Raw genomic sequence first — 14,766 nt, forward strand, 5'->3', positions numbered from 1 at the left:
CTGGAATTCTGTGATATGAAGCTTTGAAATTCTCAAAATCCCTCTTTGGAAATGGTTGTCCTTCTCAATTGTAGCCAGTTCGACTGACCGGACCAATCAGCGTCCAGCCTAGCAGCCTGCCCATCTTTCACGGAAATCATTACACAAATGCACCTCACTAATGGTGTTTTAGTTTTATTCTCTTTGCCCTTTGAGGGGATGATGATTCTTCCTGCACCCGATCACATCACATCACAGAGCACATTCCGCTACACTCAGCTGTTATTCGACCCGCAGCCCTGCTGTGTACATTAACGTAACATCCTGCCACTTTCCCCTCATCCAGTCATTGTTGTTGTGCAATCACGTGATGTTAATACGTTGCGTAACAGCCACGGGAGCGTGTCATCGGCACGGCTGCGCCTCCATGTACCTGCTCTATGTACATCAGCCGCTGTGCTTGTGTGGGAGGAGTCGCCGCAGACGGGCGGGGCTTAGGGGGAAAGCAGCCATTGGCTCTGCCGGGTCTCTCCACCCCGCCCCCCTCCGTCCTAGTCTTCAGCAGAGCGGCGCTGCTCTCCCGGGTCTCCTCCTCCTCTACATCTCAGACCGACGAGACTCCCATCCTGCCAGTCAGACCAGACCACCCGGAGGTCGGAGCTCCAGCAGCAGCAGCAGCAGCAGCCAGCAGCCCAGTCAGGACCAGGAACCCTCGGCGTCATGGCGCTCAGCAGTGACTCCAGCTTCTTGAAGCTGCAGGAGTGGCACCGGGCGAACGGCGGCAGCCTGCGGATGAGGGACATGTTCGAGCAGGACAAGGACCGCTTCTGCAAATTCAGGTTGGAGGAGCCATGTGAGAGCGGATGTAGTGGTGAAGGGGGGCGGGAGGTGGGCGTGATGCTCGCCGACTGAACTTACACCTTCCATCAGACGAGCGCGTCGCTCCCTCGCCTTCTTCTGCTCCCCGAGCAAGGTCACCGTTTCTTTCGTAACAGCGCCTCTCTCCGGTCTTTCACTCCCTCCCTGGAAACCTTCCCGGGCGCGACTCTTCCACCCGAGACGTCCTTCCACATGTCGCCCTCTTCCTCCCTTTTTAAAAAATAATGCGGGCGCACCTGCTTCCGAAAAAAACGCTGTCAACGGCGAATCATCGCCTTGTTAGCTGTTAGCAAGCTGGCTATGCATCCATTATCGGACAACCCCCTTGGCTTATTTCCGTGTAACAGGTTGTCCTTAAAAACGTCGTGTTTCGTGAAATTGTTTACGTAGTCTCTCGCCACTGGTTTACCCACTTACACTCAACCTAAACCACGTTAAGAATGGCTAATGAACAGGGGTGTCGATTTTTAATCAGGTGAATTAAAACAGCGGCCAAAGTAGAGTTAAATCTGCTCATTCAGCATGACTTAACGTTTTTTGTTTTAATTAAACACACACATTCGACGTGTTTGGTGACGTCTCAGAGTAATTTCAGGCGAACACAGCAGAATGCGAAGTCGCCACCGGTTCTAATCACTTGTTGAACTCTGCGCGGCTAATCCTGGACCGCTAGCCTGTTAGCAGCGACGGCTCACGGGCTTTAAGCGTGCGGGAACGGGGCGTGTCCGTCCGATAACTGATGCAGCCGTGCTGTTACACCTGTAGTCGACTTCGAGCAGCGGGTTAAAAAAAATAAAATAAAAAATCATTCAAATTTGGGTGGAGGTGAAAGTGCTTTTAGACTGAAAGGTTATAGCGTGGTGGTGGTGGTGATGGTAGCGGTGATGCGGAGTGTGTACGTGCAGGGAGGCACATCCTGCTATAGTCAGATCGGGATGCAGCAAACACGAGGATATTACATCTGCTACTTCTATTGTCCAATTTAATTCGGCGTTTGAAATAAGATAAATAAAATAACTGTAAAGTTTCAGGAAGGTGGAGGAGTGGAAAGTATAGATTTTCAAAATGTGTTGTGTGAAATAGTTGCAGACAAAATGTTTATATTTGCAGAGGTGGGCAAACGTTTTGGGTCGTGGGCCTCAATGGGTCGGAGTGTTTTGATGACCCACCTCATAGAAGGAAAACATATGGGACGTGTAGGAAGCGCGTCCTTTAATGAACAAAAGCTCAATGACAAAACATCTGTCTTTGAAACCCCACAAGATTTAGCTCTTTATTGAAATGATTCTTACAACACTGGAGAAATGGGTGATATAGAGCTATTTTATGACTTGCTTACTATTAATATCATTTCTTCAAGTTCAGCAGGCCGGATGAAAAGGCTTAATGGGCCGCATATGGCCCCCAGGCCGTAGTTTGCCCATGCCTGGCCAATAGAATCACTGTGTCATTATCAGTCTGTGTGTGGATCAACAGGAAGCATCTTTTTTTTTTTAACCAGAACTTTACAGCTCTCTTCTTCTTCTACGTCCACTTCTTCTTCTTCTCATTTAGTGTCTACCTGGGGCTGAAAAATCAGAGAGCAGACCACTTTTCATATAAGATTTGTTGTATGTGTATATATATATATATATATATATATATATATATATATATATATATATATATATATATATATATATATATATATATATATATATATATAAAAGAAAACCTCACAATTGATTCACCGTCAAGATGATAAGAAGATAAGCATGCTTCCATTTCCTTCCAGCAGTTGGAGCAACGTTACCTGCGATTCAGGTAAAGCAGGAACCTGTGCTGTGAACCTGCCGTAACTTCCCGTCTCACCCTGACAGCACGACGCTGCAGACCGACGATGGAGACATCCTGCTCGATTTCTCCAAGAATCTCGTCAACCAGGAAGTGTTGGACATGCTGTTTACCCTGGTAACTCACACACACACACACACACACATACACACACACACACACGTGCACTGGAGAAAGGGCAGCTGTCTGCTCTAATCAGGCCTGAGCCCCTCCGCCTGCAGTGTCGCGGCTCTTCTTTAAATCCAATCTGAGGGCGAAGCGGCCAGATGTTAATGAGCTGCGATGCTTGTAAACACGCTGCTGGTCCTTTGCAGGTGGTGTCATTGCAACCCTGCAGACATGCTGGATGCATGAGAAAACCAAAGCTGTGGAGGAAAAAGAATTGTATATCACATTTCAGGTTCAGGCCTCCAGAAAAACACCTGTGTAAAAGGCACGTTAATGTAGTTTTTTTTTTATTGTATGCTTTGTTTCTGTTGTTTCTTTATATTTTATTTTTCATTTTTCATTTTTTTAAAATTTGTATCTTTATTTGGAGCGGACAGGCAAATTGCACAGTACAGCAGAATTAAAGGTAATACAGTTAAAAGTCCTTCCATTTTTTTTTGTTCAAGTCCTGGTATCCTGCACTCCAAACTTAAGCATGAACCAGTTCGATGTATTGACTTCTCAGTTGTAGAGAAATTTGATACAACTTAATTTATTAGTGAACAAACAAATAAGAACCTGTCGCTATTACAAAAAACATGCATAACCACAAAGAAATTAAATCAGTAAATTGAAAAGAAAAAAAAACTTTTATTTTGATTACTTTTGAATTAATATCATTTTACTTCTCTTTTGTTGTTGTAATTATGCAAATTCCCCCCAATGTGGGATTGTTTTTTTTTTCAAAGAAAACTTTATTGGACTGGGAAACGAGGCCTGTGCAGACGCCAGGCCTTTTCCTCACTGTGGTTGAATGCAGCTCCATATCAGGGCTCTGCTATCCGTGCCTGAAGGGACGCTTACACACTGACTGTGTTCCATTCAGCTTTACCTTTAAACACACACACGCACTCACACACACAGGGACTCGCAGCCTTTGTTTCCATCACACGCTGTTGCTAAAGGCTCAGTGACACATTGAGGCAACAAGATTTCCACATTTCCACGCCTTCAGCGCCGCCATTGTCCCCCCGCGCTGTGTCAACGTTGACCGGCGTGTGGCAACAACGCTTTGCACATTTCCTCCAACGGCTGCGCACCACAGTCGTTGACACAATGCCTGTGTGTGTGTGTGTGTGTGTGTGTGTGTGTGTGTGTGTGTGTGTGTGTGTGTGTGTGTGTGTGTGTGTGTGTGTGTGTGTGTGTGTGTGTGTGTGTGTGTGTGTGTGTGTGTGTGTGTGTGTGTCAGGCCAGGTCCAGGGGCGTGGAAGAGGCCCGGGAAAAGATGTTCTCTGGAGAGAAGATCAACTTCACGGAGGTACTGGTTGCCGCCTGCAGTGGGCGCCACATGAGCCAATATTGACGGTGCTAATTGCAAACAGAGGGGCCCCTGCGCAGCCCCCCCCCCCACCTCCTGGTGTGTGTGTGGAGTCGGTACAGATTAACTAGTGACTCCTCTTAGCTGGTGAGGTTCAAGGTCCAGAGTCCAGTGGTTGGTTATCTGGTGCTGGGGGGGGGGGGGGCAGGATCCTGGGGGAGGTGCTAGGGGGAAGAGGAGGGGGTGGGTCAACGGGGGGGCGGGACCTACCTGACCAACGTGTTGCAGTTTAATCACAGGCCACATTGACCATTAAATTAAAGCATCACATATACAAATTTGTGCGTGTGTTCTCTCTCTCTCTCTCTCTCTCTCTCTCTCTCTCTTTCTCTCTCTCAGGGTCGAGCGGTGCTCCACGTGGCTCTGAGGAACCGCTCCAACACGCCCATCACCGTGGACGGTGAGGACGTGATGCCTGAGGTGAACCGTGTGCTGGACAAGATGAAGGCCTTCTGTCACGTAGGTTTCCTCTCTCTCTCTCTCTCTCTCTCTCTCACTCTCTCTCTCCCCCCCCATCTCTCTCTGTACCCCCCCCCCCCCCATCTCCTTCGCGCTCTCTAAAGTGACCTTCCCCTTCCTGTTTGCAGAAAGTGCGCAGCGGCGAGTGGAAAGGCTTCAACGGGAAGAGCATCACGGACGTGGTCAACATCGGCATCGGGGGCTCCGACCTGGTGAGTCGGCGGCCAATCAGAGGCCTCGGTTTCCCCGCTGCTGGTCACCCTGCCACTGAACCTGCAGCTGCTGTCGTGATTCATTCAGGGACATCTGGCGCTGGAAAAACTGAAGGCTGCAATTTGTCATGTTGCATTTAGGGACCTTTTGTTAATGTTAAATATTGCGGCATGTTGCATTCAGGGCCCTTTCCTAAATATAGACAATTGCCGTGTGCTGCATTCACGGCCCCGTTGACAACTGTTATTCACACTTTCTGAGAGTCTTTTGTCTCATAAAAGGAAATCTGAATTACTTTATTGTCACGATGCATTCAGGGACCTTTTTTCAGGTGGATCTGCGTTCGAGTGATGCAGTTCACTAAATGTTGATGATGGTTTTCTTTTGGTGTCATGGTTAGTTTCTGTGGAGACTTGTTTTTTATTTTTATTTATTTTTTTATTTTTTTGAAGAATTTGTTTGTGTTCTCGTGTTGCCTTCAGGGACCCCTGATGGTGACGGAGGCCTTGAAGCCGTACTCCGCAGGCGGTCCGAACGTCTGGTTCGTCTCCAACATCGACGGCACTCACATGGCCAAGACTCTGGCTCAGCTCAACGCAGAGACCACGCTCTTCATCATCGCCTCCAAGGTGGGCACACACACACACACACACACACACACACACACACACACACACACTCACTGATCCCAACCCTCTCCTCTCTCCGCGCCCCAGACTTTCACAACCCAGGAGACCATCACCAACGCCGAGTCTGCCAAGGATTGGTTCCTGCGGACGGCCAATGACGTGAGTCCGCTCGGCCTTGTGGTTGCATCGCAGACGAGCGCTAGCAGCGACCGATGCTAACGTCTCCGTTCTCTCCTGCAGAAATCCGCCGTGGCCAAACACTTTGTGGCTCTGTCGACCAACGCGGTACGTCTGTCTGTCTGTCTGTTCATTTATTTCTGTATTTATTTATTCACATGTTAATTTTTCTATTTATTTACCGATCACTGCAGAAAGTTTGAAAAAAAAAAACTGCAAGTTAATGAAGTGTCAGCGTAACAGGGCAGTCAAGTGGCTGACAGCATGCTAGCAGCTAATTTATATGCTAACTGAGGCACAATATTTATTCAAAGTGTTCCCTGTTGTTGCAGCGAGAGTAATTACATATTTCACACACACACACACACACACAGCTGTTTTTATCTCTAACTTCATCATTAAATAAACTAATTTAGCTTCTGTGACGGTGATGTTTATGACTACTGTATAACTTTATGTTGCTGAATGTATCACTCCTCTTCCCCCTCTTCAGCCCAAAGTGAAGGACTTTGGCATCGACACCGAGAACATGTTCGAGTTCTGGGATGTGAGTTTTATTTTGGTTTTGTTTTCTTCTAATGTCACTGTTGCTTGGATGCCCCCTAGTGGCAGACTTCTCTGTATTTTACCCCTAAATATTAGTCGAACATCGCCGTGTTGGCCCAATCAGTCGCATGTAGGTCGTCTGTGCTGATTGGCCCTGATTGTTTTTTCTTTTGCATCGATGCTCTGATTGGCTGACTGACGGTGCGACGTCGCGTCTGTTCCTCCTCAGTGGGTCGGAGGTCGTTACTCTCTCTGGTCGGCCATCGGTCTGTCCATCGCCCTGCACATAGGTACGTCCTGACCTTTGACCCTGGGAACAACACTGTATTGATCAGTGGCCTGCTGACCACCGATCATATCTCTAATTTCCTTTTACGTAAATATACATTGACAAAAGTACTTCATTTTAAATACGTTGGGGCTCTGACCGACACGCGACCTCTGACCTCTGTGGGGTTCTTATGTCTTCCAGGCTTTGAAAACTTTGAGCAGCTTCTGACCGGAGCTCACTGGATGGTAGGAGGATTCCTCTCTCGTCTGTTTTACCGGCGAGCGCCACGGACGATGACCCACTTCCTTGTCCCCTCTGCAGGACAGCCACTTCCGCAGCGCCCCGCTGGAGTGCAACGCGCCCGTCCTGCTGGCCCTGCTGGGCGTCTGGTACATCAACTTCTTCCAGGCAGAGACTCACGCCATGCTGCCCTACGACCAGTACATGCACCGCTTCGCCGCCTACTTCCAGCAGGTCAGAGGTCACACGACGGCAGCCAATTCTGCGGTAGTTTCGCACGCTGAACCTGCCACCTAAATCAAGCGTGGCTTCATTTTGTCTTTGTCTTTTTTTCCCTCGGTCAGGGCGACATGGAGTCCAACGGGAAGTACATCACCAAGGACGGAATCCGCGTCGACTACCACACCGGACCAATCGTGTGGGGCGAGCCCGGCACCAACGGGCAGCACGCCTTCTACCAGCTCATCCACCAAGGTGACCTCGCCAGGCGTTGTTTTGTCGGTCGCCTCCAGGGGGCGATCCGGATGATCTAACTCAGGGTGGTCACCAACGCGGGTGCCCGCAGGCACCAAGGTGGCCCACTAGGACCGCATGAGCAGCCCGCAGGCACCAAGGTGGCCCACTAGGACCGCATGAGCAGCCCGCAGGCCTGTTTTGAGCTGCGTCTGAAATTCAATTTTATCCAACCTGGGTAATTCCATGATGATTCACTGAGAACTCATTAATGCGATGACTGTCTTCACAAAGATGAGGATCATTAATAACAATAATATACAATTTTGTGTGTGTGTGTGTGTGTGTGTGTGTGTGTGTGTGTGTGTGTGTGTGTGTGTGTGTGTGTGTGTGTGTGTGTGTGTGTGTGTGTGTGTGTGTAAAATTTCACCTACGTCCCTCCCAAAATAACTTCAAGTAACGTACAAGTCAGAATAACAACAAAATGGGTAGGGAGAATTCAAGGCCCCCTCCACCAGGGGGCGCCCTCCGTAACCTCAAAGGTTGCAACGGGCTGGAAACGCCTGTTTTGTGTGTGTCCACCTAAATCACTCGGGATCCGAATCGTGTATCAGTTTAAAACAAAAAAAAAAGATCAATACAATTCAAGTCAACGTTGAGCTCACGACCGTCAAACAGTCCAGCAGTGGCGCCGCCACTCGCCACTGAGCGCCGCCACTGAGCGCCGCCACTCGCCACTGAGCGCCACCACTGAGCTCCACCTGTCGTTTTGTTTTTTTTTCCTCCACAGGAACTCGAATGATTCCCGCCGACTTTCTCATTCCTGCTCAGTCTCAGCACCCAATCAGAGAAAACCTCCACCACAAGGTAACCCAGCACTTCCTGTTCACCTGCGCGCTCTCTCCTCGTCGCCGCCTGCTGGTGATTGGTTGCCCTGCAGGGACGTTGAGGGAGCAGGTGTGACTCGTGTCTGCCTGTCGCCCCCTAGAGGGCAGATCTAACTCTCCCTGACGCCCCCCTCAGATCCTGGTGGCCAACTTCTTGGCCCAGACCGAGGCGCTGATGAAGGGCAAGACTCCCGCCGAGGCCCGCAAGGAGCTGGAGGCGGCCGGCATGGCGGCCAAGGCCGTGGACAAGCTGCTGCCTCACAAGGTGAGAACCCCGCAGAGCCCCGGCGCCCTCAGACCACCTCTCTGACTCCTCCCCCTCACCCTTCATCTGCTTCAAATTCTTCTTCTTCTTCTTCATCCCCATTTTCTCCCCTCGAAGGTGTTTGAGGGAAACAAGCCGAGCAACTCTATTGTTTTCAAGAAGCTGAGCCCCTACGTGCTGGGAGCCCTGATTGGTGAGTAAGCTCCGGCAGGAGGCTGTAAACACAGGGCTAACTGTTGCTGCTTTTCAGGTTGATTAGAACGAGAATCATCCCGAGAGATCGTCTGGGACTTTTTTTTTTTAAAGAAAAAAACACATCTAGTTTGGCGACGGTGGCAGTTTGAAACTGAAACCCTTGAATGAAACGTGACCTTTTCTTCTTCTTCTCTTATTTCTTGTCATTTTTTTTTCCTGAAGCCATGTACGAGCACAAGATCTTCGTGCAGGGCGTCATTTGGGACATCAACAGCTACGACCAGTGGGGGTACGCACCACACACCCACACACACACGCACGCAGTTTTTAGTTTTGTTGGGAGGGGCAGGGAGGTGGAGCCTCTACTGACTTTCTTATTTATTTACACCCCGCCCCCCCGGCCCCCTCCCCCGCTCACCACAGAGTGGAACTGGGGAAGCAGCTGGCCAAGAAGATCGAGCCGGAGCTGCAGGACGCCTCGGACGTCAGCTCCCACGACTCGTCCACCAACGGACTCATCAACTTCCTCAAGAAGAACTTCGCCTGAGTCATTCCTCCTCCTTCTCTTCCTCCTCTTCCTCAGCCCCTTCCACCATGTAGCCCCCCCGGTGTGAACCCCCACCCCCTCTTTACTCCCCACCCCTGCGAGAATGAGCACTTTAATGTTTTGTGGATCGGGCACTTCACCACCTTCTCTGACTTGAAAAGGGATTCCCTGCGTGCTGATGTTACTGTAGGTGACGACTTTCAAAAATAAAAAGTTCTGCTTGTCGCTGACCTCCTTCTCGGCCTGGTGTTTTGTTGCCAAACAGAAAACCCGGATCAACGCGAGCTGAGCCTCGACAAGTCCTGACAACTCGGGGAAAGTTCACGTGCAGCCTCAAAGTCGAGGGCAACATTGCATTGTCATTGTTATTTATTATCATTCATCATTGTTGTTTTAGCCCACACAGTGAACGGTCCACTGGCACAGAGCGCAGGTTTGATCATCGGCAGCGAGTACTGGCATGCTACTAACCGACATAATCCTTTTTTGCAAATTCCATGAGCTAAATGTATGCTAAGATGCTAAGCTAGCCCTGTACCATGCTTCAGACTGGTTGGAAACAAAGACTGTGAGCGCCAGAGACTTCCGGGTAACAAACAGGAAGTACAACTCACTGCATTTTTCTCTTAGATTGTGTTTTCCCAGAGTCCTTTTTTTTTTCTTCTTCTTTAAATAAGTCTGGTACAAATTTTATGACGGTTGAATGCTAACACATCCTGAGGAAAATGCATATGTCAAAATAACTGAAGCACATTGTCTTCTGAAACAGCTAGTGAGCTAGCTTAAGCTAGTTAGCGCTGAGTTAGCCGCCACTTGTGTTTAAAAAAAAAAAAAAAAAAAACTAGCATAGTTTTGAACTTTAGGGTTGATTCTTATAATTGACCCATTGAAAACCACATGTCGGAAGATTCCGATTTGTAAGGTTTCCCCCTGGAGAAAACTGCAAATGCCAAACTGGGAATTTTGTGTGACTCTACATAAATTGACTTTAAATCTGGAGGTTTGTTTTGAGAGTTGTTGAATCAGCCACTGGAGGCCCTCAGAGGTGGTGGAAGTGATTTTCAGGCCCTCCTCCTCCTTCCTCCGCAGAACAGGTTTGTGCAAACACACCTGTGGGCAGGGGCGCAACATACCTGAGTTAGCGTGGGCGGGGCTTCTCTCCCGCAGTGGGCACAAAAGGCTGCTTTGGCTGTCGGTGCGGCCGAGAGTGACACAGCGAACTGCCGGCCGTGGAGGATGGAGGCCACTTCCTGTTTCCTGACCATGGTCTTCGTCCTGGCCCTGCTGTGGTCGCTGGCTGCGGGCGTCCCAACCGGTGTGTGGGTGGGCGTGACGCTGGCGCAGGCCGCCCTGTTCCCGCTGCTCCCCTCGCCAGCCGGCACTCTTCTCCTGCTGGGGTGCAGCGCCGTCCTGGCTGCCGCAGCCCGGAGGTGCAGAATGGAGGCGGAGCTGCTGCCGGCAGCAGGCCGAGCGGTGCTGATCACAGGTGAGTCGCACCGTGAGACACCTGGAGCTGTTTGGTCCTGCTGCCCTGCAGGCTGCTGCACTGTGGTGGGTTGACGAGTCTGACAATCAGTTACCAGAGATGACAAAGTATTCGCATTCTGCATTGACGTGAAATACTTATGTTAAAAAAAATACTCTGATAAAAGTAAAAGTACTGATTCAACTCCTACATGCAAGTAAAAGTAATAAAGCAGTTCAGTGAAATAGCACAAATGAAGCCATTGATGGAACAGTACATTGGTTGATAAGTTTGCAAAAAAAAGTATAAAAAGTGACGGAATAATCTGGACTGAAGTGACCAGAGGTCAGAGGTCAGAGGTCTTGATGAGAATCAGGATCATTTTGCTGCTTTGTTCCTCTCAGTGCTGTAGTTTCTTTTTTTTTCCTTTTTCAACTGCAGCACAGCCAAACTGTGATCAGTCATAGTTCTGACCGGTGAAACATTATTGGATGTTGAAACTTAACAACAATAACCAATGTTATTTTCGACATGTTTATTTTTCTCTGTACTGAAAGCTTACTGAACCCCAAAGCCGTGCTACTCTAGAATAATCTCCTGTCTCTAAAATGTCCTCCACTTTTCTGTTCAACTACACAACAACAATTCAAATGCCTCCACTTCAAGCAACAGCAGCTACCGTACATTCAATAGTTTGTGAATTACTTTTAGAAAGAAACACTCGTAGTAAACTGCAGACGCTTGAAGAATCTACACAAGCACAGTAAACAAAGTAGTTGAGACTTTGTTTGGACCGCGCCTCCCGTCCAAGGCGCAGACACAAGGGGAAGCTGTTTTCTTCTCCCTCTGATAAGGTGAGATGACGATCGACCCGCGTTCCAAGGTTGTGATTCAGGTTTCGGACACGAGTTGGCCAAGCGGCTCAGCCGGATGGGCCTGACGGTGTTTGCCGGCGTGCTGGACGCTGACGGTGCCGGAGCTCAGCGGCTGAAAGAGCAGCAGCAGCAGCAGCAGCAGCAGCAGCTTCTGCAGGTCCTGCAGCTGGACGTGACCGACAGCGCCCAGGTGGAAGCGGCGCACAGACACATCAGCAGACAGGTGGCCGACACAGGTGAGCCCCCCCCCACCTGGCCCGCCCGCCCCCCTACCAACCCACCCTCCCCTTCCCTCACCCTCCCTCAACCCATTCGCCTCCCTGCGGAAGGTTTGTGGGCTCTGGTGAACAACGCCGGCGTGCTGCTGTGTCCCGTGGATGCTGAGATCCAGCCGCTGGCCGACTACAGGCGCTGCATGGACGTCAACTTCCTGGCCGCCGTCGGCGCCTGTCAGGTCTTCCTCCCCCTGCTGAGGAGGTCAAGAGGTCGCGTGATCAACGTGTCCAGCCTGGCGGGTAAGGGGGAAAGAAAAGTAGTTGCTCGGACCAAGTTGTTTTACCAGGGTGGTTTAAAGGTCCAGTGTGCAATATTTGGCTTGATTTATGTTTTTTAATATTGGTTAAAGCTCAACATACTGCCCATACACACAGAAAAGTATGTACTCGCAATGCAATAAAATAAATTTGGTATTCCTATGCCTTAGAATGGTTCTAATAAATATAGAGGAATATACATAGAGCAATAAGAGCGTGCTACTAGCTAGCTGCTGCCATCTTGTTTCACCATTGTTTCAGAAAGCCCGTCTGGCAGTGGCCTGAATCTGAAACGCGCTGTCAGGCAGGCTTCCTTAAAAGATTTTACACGCTGGACCTTTAACTAAATCTGATTCAAATGTATGACAGTTGAACACAAACAAAAAAAAATGTACATAGCCCTGTACTGTGTTTCTGACTGGTTCTTGTTCTCCTTAAAATGAACATGGTTCAAATTTATGATGATTGAACGCTAACACACCCTGAGCAAAATGTATATGTCAAAGTAACATGAATGACATTTTCCTCTGAAATGCAAGCTAGCTTAAGATAGCTAGCTTGTGTGCGGATATAGTTGCCACTTGTGTTCAACAAAACTGGTGTAGTTTTGGATTTTAGGGTCGATTCTTACAATTGACCTATAGAAGCCCACAATGAAACTATATTCAGCAGTGACTCCTCACCAGTGGATTTTGACGTTGTTTTTTTAATTTAACATACAGTGTGATCACTAACTGGCTAGCAGTATGTCGCTAACACCGTCCAACACTGTGCGGTGCAGGTGAGGTGCCGATGCCCACGTTCGCTGCCTACGGGGCCTCCAAGGCGGCGCTGGCTGTCTTCTCCAGGGCCATGAGGCTGGAGCTGTCGCAGTGGGGCGTGGAGGTGGTGCTCATCCAACCAGCCGGCTTCAGAACCAGTAGGTTCACTGACCTCGACAAAAACTGCGTTTTCCATGATTTAATAAATTACATGGATGTATTATAACAACCGCATGGTGTGAAGTGTGCATGATGCCCTATGCGCCCTCTAATGCAATGCAAACACTTTATCGGCGGCAACACTGGGTGAGCAACGACATTCAAATGAGTGAGCGGCCATATTGGAGTCTGGAGACCTGGTGAATTACCTCAAAGGGCCCTCAGGAGGTCACCGAGACCTCGTCATCCTCACAATCTGATTCATTAAGAGCCGACCAATCTGCAACCTTCACAGAAGAGGAGCAATTTGTGGTAAACTCCGCCGAGCAACATCACGTGACGCTCCTTGCTATGGTAGGAACCTTTTGCGCTGCTTCTCAACCAGCATCCGCTGAGAGAGAAGAGACATCTGATTGGTCGTCTGCTGTAGAACTTTCGTCCAATCGCCGGTCAAACGGTCCGGCCCCTGCCCCCTTCCCAAGTCAGATGGACATGTGAAACAATGCCAACAGAACTTGGTAAACAGGTTGTTGTTGGGTCATTTTGTTACTATTGCACAATATTGGAGAATTCTGAAAAGACTAACGCTAACTTAAAGTAGGAGGGTTAAGTTGGGGCAACTGGACTTGTTCTCCAATTGCCCCAATTCAACCCTTCTACTTTAAGATGACCTGGATGACTGAACGTAGCGTCTGAGTTTTGTTCTTCAAATCCACTCCCCGCCACCCCCCCCCCTCCACTCCCTACCCTGCCCTTTCTTGTCAGACATCTTCGGCGATGCCAGCGACGTGGCCCGCCACCGGGAGCGGCTCCTGGCCGTCGCCTCCCCCGCCGTGCGAGAGGACTACGGCGAGGCGTACATCTCGGCGCTGCCGGACACGCTGACCAGCTCGGCCCAGCAGGTGGCGCTGGACTTGTCCCCGGTGATAGACGCCATGCAGGACGCCCTGCTGGCCGCTCGGCCCCGGCCCCTGTACACGCCGGGCCAGATGGCGTGGCTGCTCCCCACGCTGCAGCGCTGCTGCCCCGCCCCCCTGGTGGAAGCCCTCACCACCAGGATCGTGACGTGCCCCTGCAGACCCGCCGGCCTTGGGAAGAACTGAGGATCATTGGAAATCGGTCCCACGGAGGCTCCCACAGGATCAGGCAACACATCCGTCTAAATCCTTTTAAAAAAAAAAGAATTCCCTGTATTTTTCCTTTTTTTAATTTTTTTAATTTTTTTTTTACCAATTCCGACAAATAAAACTCTTCTTAACAAGCCTGTATTGTCTCTAATTATTTATATTATAGCAAAAAAAAAAAAAAAAAATACATTTTTTTTAAAGTGGCTTCCAACTTGGAAAAAAGTTACTGGATTAAAACTCGCAGCATCATAAAGATATCTAAAAAAAAAATTAAAAACTAAAAAACCAACAGGATGTGTAACACCTAATCAGATACAAAATACCAAATCCGTGTAAATAATTGTCTTCTGACACATAAGATAGTTTGTGTGCCGAGCTCGCTACCGCTTGTGTTGAACAAAACTGGTGTGGTTTTGAATGGGGGTTCATTTTTTATAATTGGCCAAAAGAAATCCACATGGAAACAAGATTCAGCACCGAGTCCTCACCCGTGGATCTTTCAGGGTTTTTTTCTACTTTGACGGCTGCCAACTTGGAAAACCTGCTTGCAAAGATCAACATTTTAAATCCGGTCAAAAGCGAAGAGACAAACCTGCGAAGGCACTTTTCCCTACAGAGATCTGAACGAGGCGGCACAATACAGTCAACTGTGTTTTAATAAAGTTCTCATCATTCTGCACACGCTGGATGAAAAATCACAGCATCATAAAGATCCTTTTTTTTTTTTTTTTTTAAAAATCAAAACAAA

At 49.0% G+C, this 14,766-nt stretch overlaps 2 protein-coding genes across 3 annotated transcripts; both read left to right on the forward strand.

Annotated features, from left to right (window-relative positions):
- The first annotated feature begins 551 nt into the window (after window positions 1-551).
- On the forward strand, window positions 552-9,328 carry gpia (glucose-6-phosphate isomerase a). The gene is made up of 18 exons (XM_076028709.1): window positions 552-818; window positions 2,718-2,808; window positions 4,088-4,156; window positions 4,556-4,675; window positions 4,804-4,887; window positions 5,371-5,517; window positions 5,605-5,676; window positions 5,758-5,802; window positions 6,188-6,241; window positions 6,470-6,530; window positions 6,713-6,756; window positions 6,833-6,985; window positions 7,096-7,225; window positions 7,995-8,071; window positions 8,228-8,356; window positions 8,474-8,549; window positions 8,774-8,840; window positions 8,975-9,328. The coding sequence occupies exons 1-18, from the start codon at window positions 700-702 to the stop codon at window positions 9,096-9,098; spliced, it is 1,662 nt and encodes a 553-aa protein (XP_075884824.1). The 5' UTR covers window positions 552-699; the 3' UTR covers window positions 9,099-9,328.
- Window positions 9,329-9,850: 522 nt separating this feature from the next.
- hsd17b2 (hydroxysteroid (17-beta) dehydrogenase 2) lies at window positions 9,851-14,742 on the forward strand. 2 transcript variants are annotated; one of them, XM_076028710.1, is made up of 5 exons: window positions 9,851-10,584; window positions 11,447-11,674; window positions 11,768-11,953; window positions 12,753-12,890; window positions 13,657-14,742. In XM_076028710.1, exons 1-5 carry the CDS (start codon window positions 10,335-10,337, stop codon window positions 13,992-13,994), a joined length of 1,140 nt encoding a protein of 379 aa, XP_075884825.1. In that variant the 5' UTR covers window positions 9,851-10,334; the 3' UTR covers window positions 13,995-14,742. The 2 variants fall into 2 exon arrangements, with proteins under 2 accessions (XP_075884825.1, XP_075884826.1); XM_076028711.1 differs by having other exon boundaries at window positions 10,304-10,584; window positions 11,418-11,674.
- Window positions 14,743-14,766: the final 24 nt, after the last annotated feature.

Source organism: Nelusetta ayraudi, unplaced genomic scaffold, assembly GCF_046127955.1.
Source record: "Nelusetta ayraudi isolate G7.1 ecotype Tasmania unplaced genomic scaffold, CSIRO-AGI_Nayr_v1 ptg000026l, whole genome shotgun sequence".
NCBI classification, from domain to species: domain Eukaryota; kingdom Metazoa; phylum Chordata; class Actinopteri; order Tetraodontiformes; family Monacanthidae; genus Nelusetta; species Nelusetta ayraudi.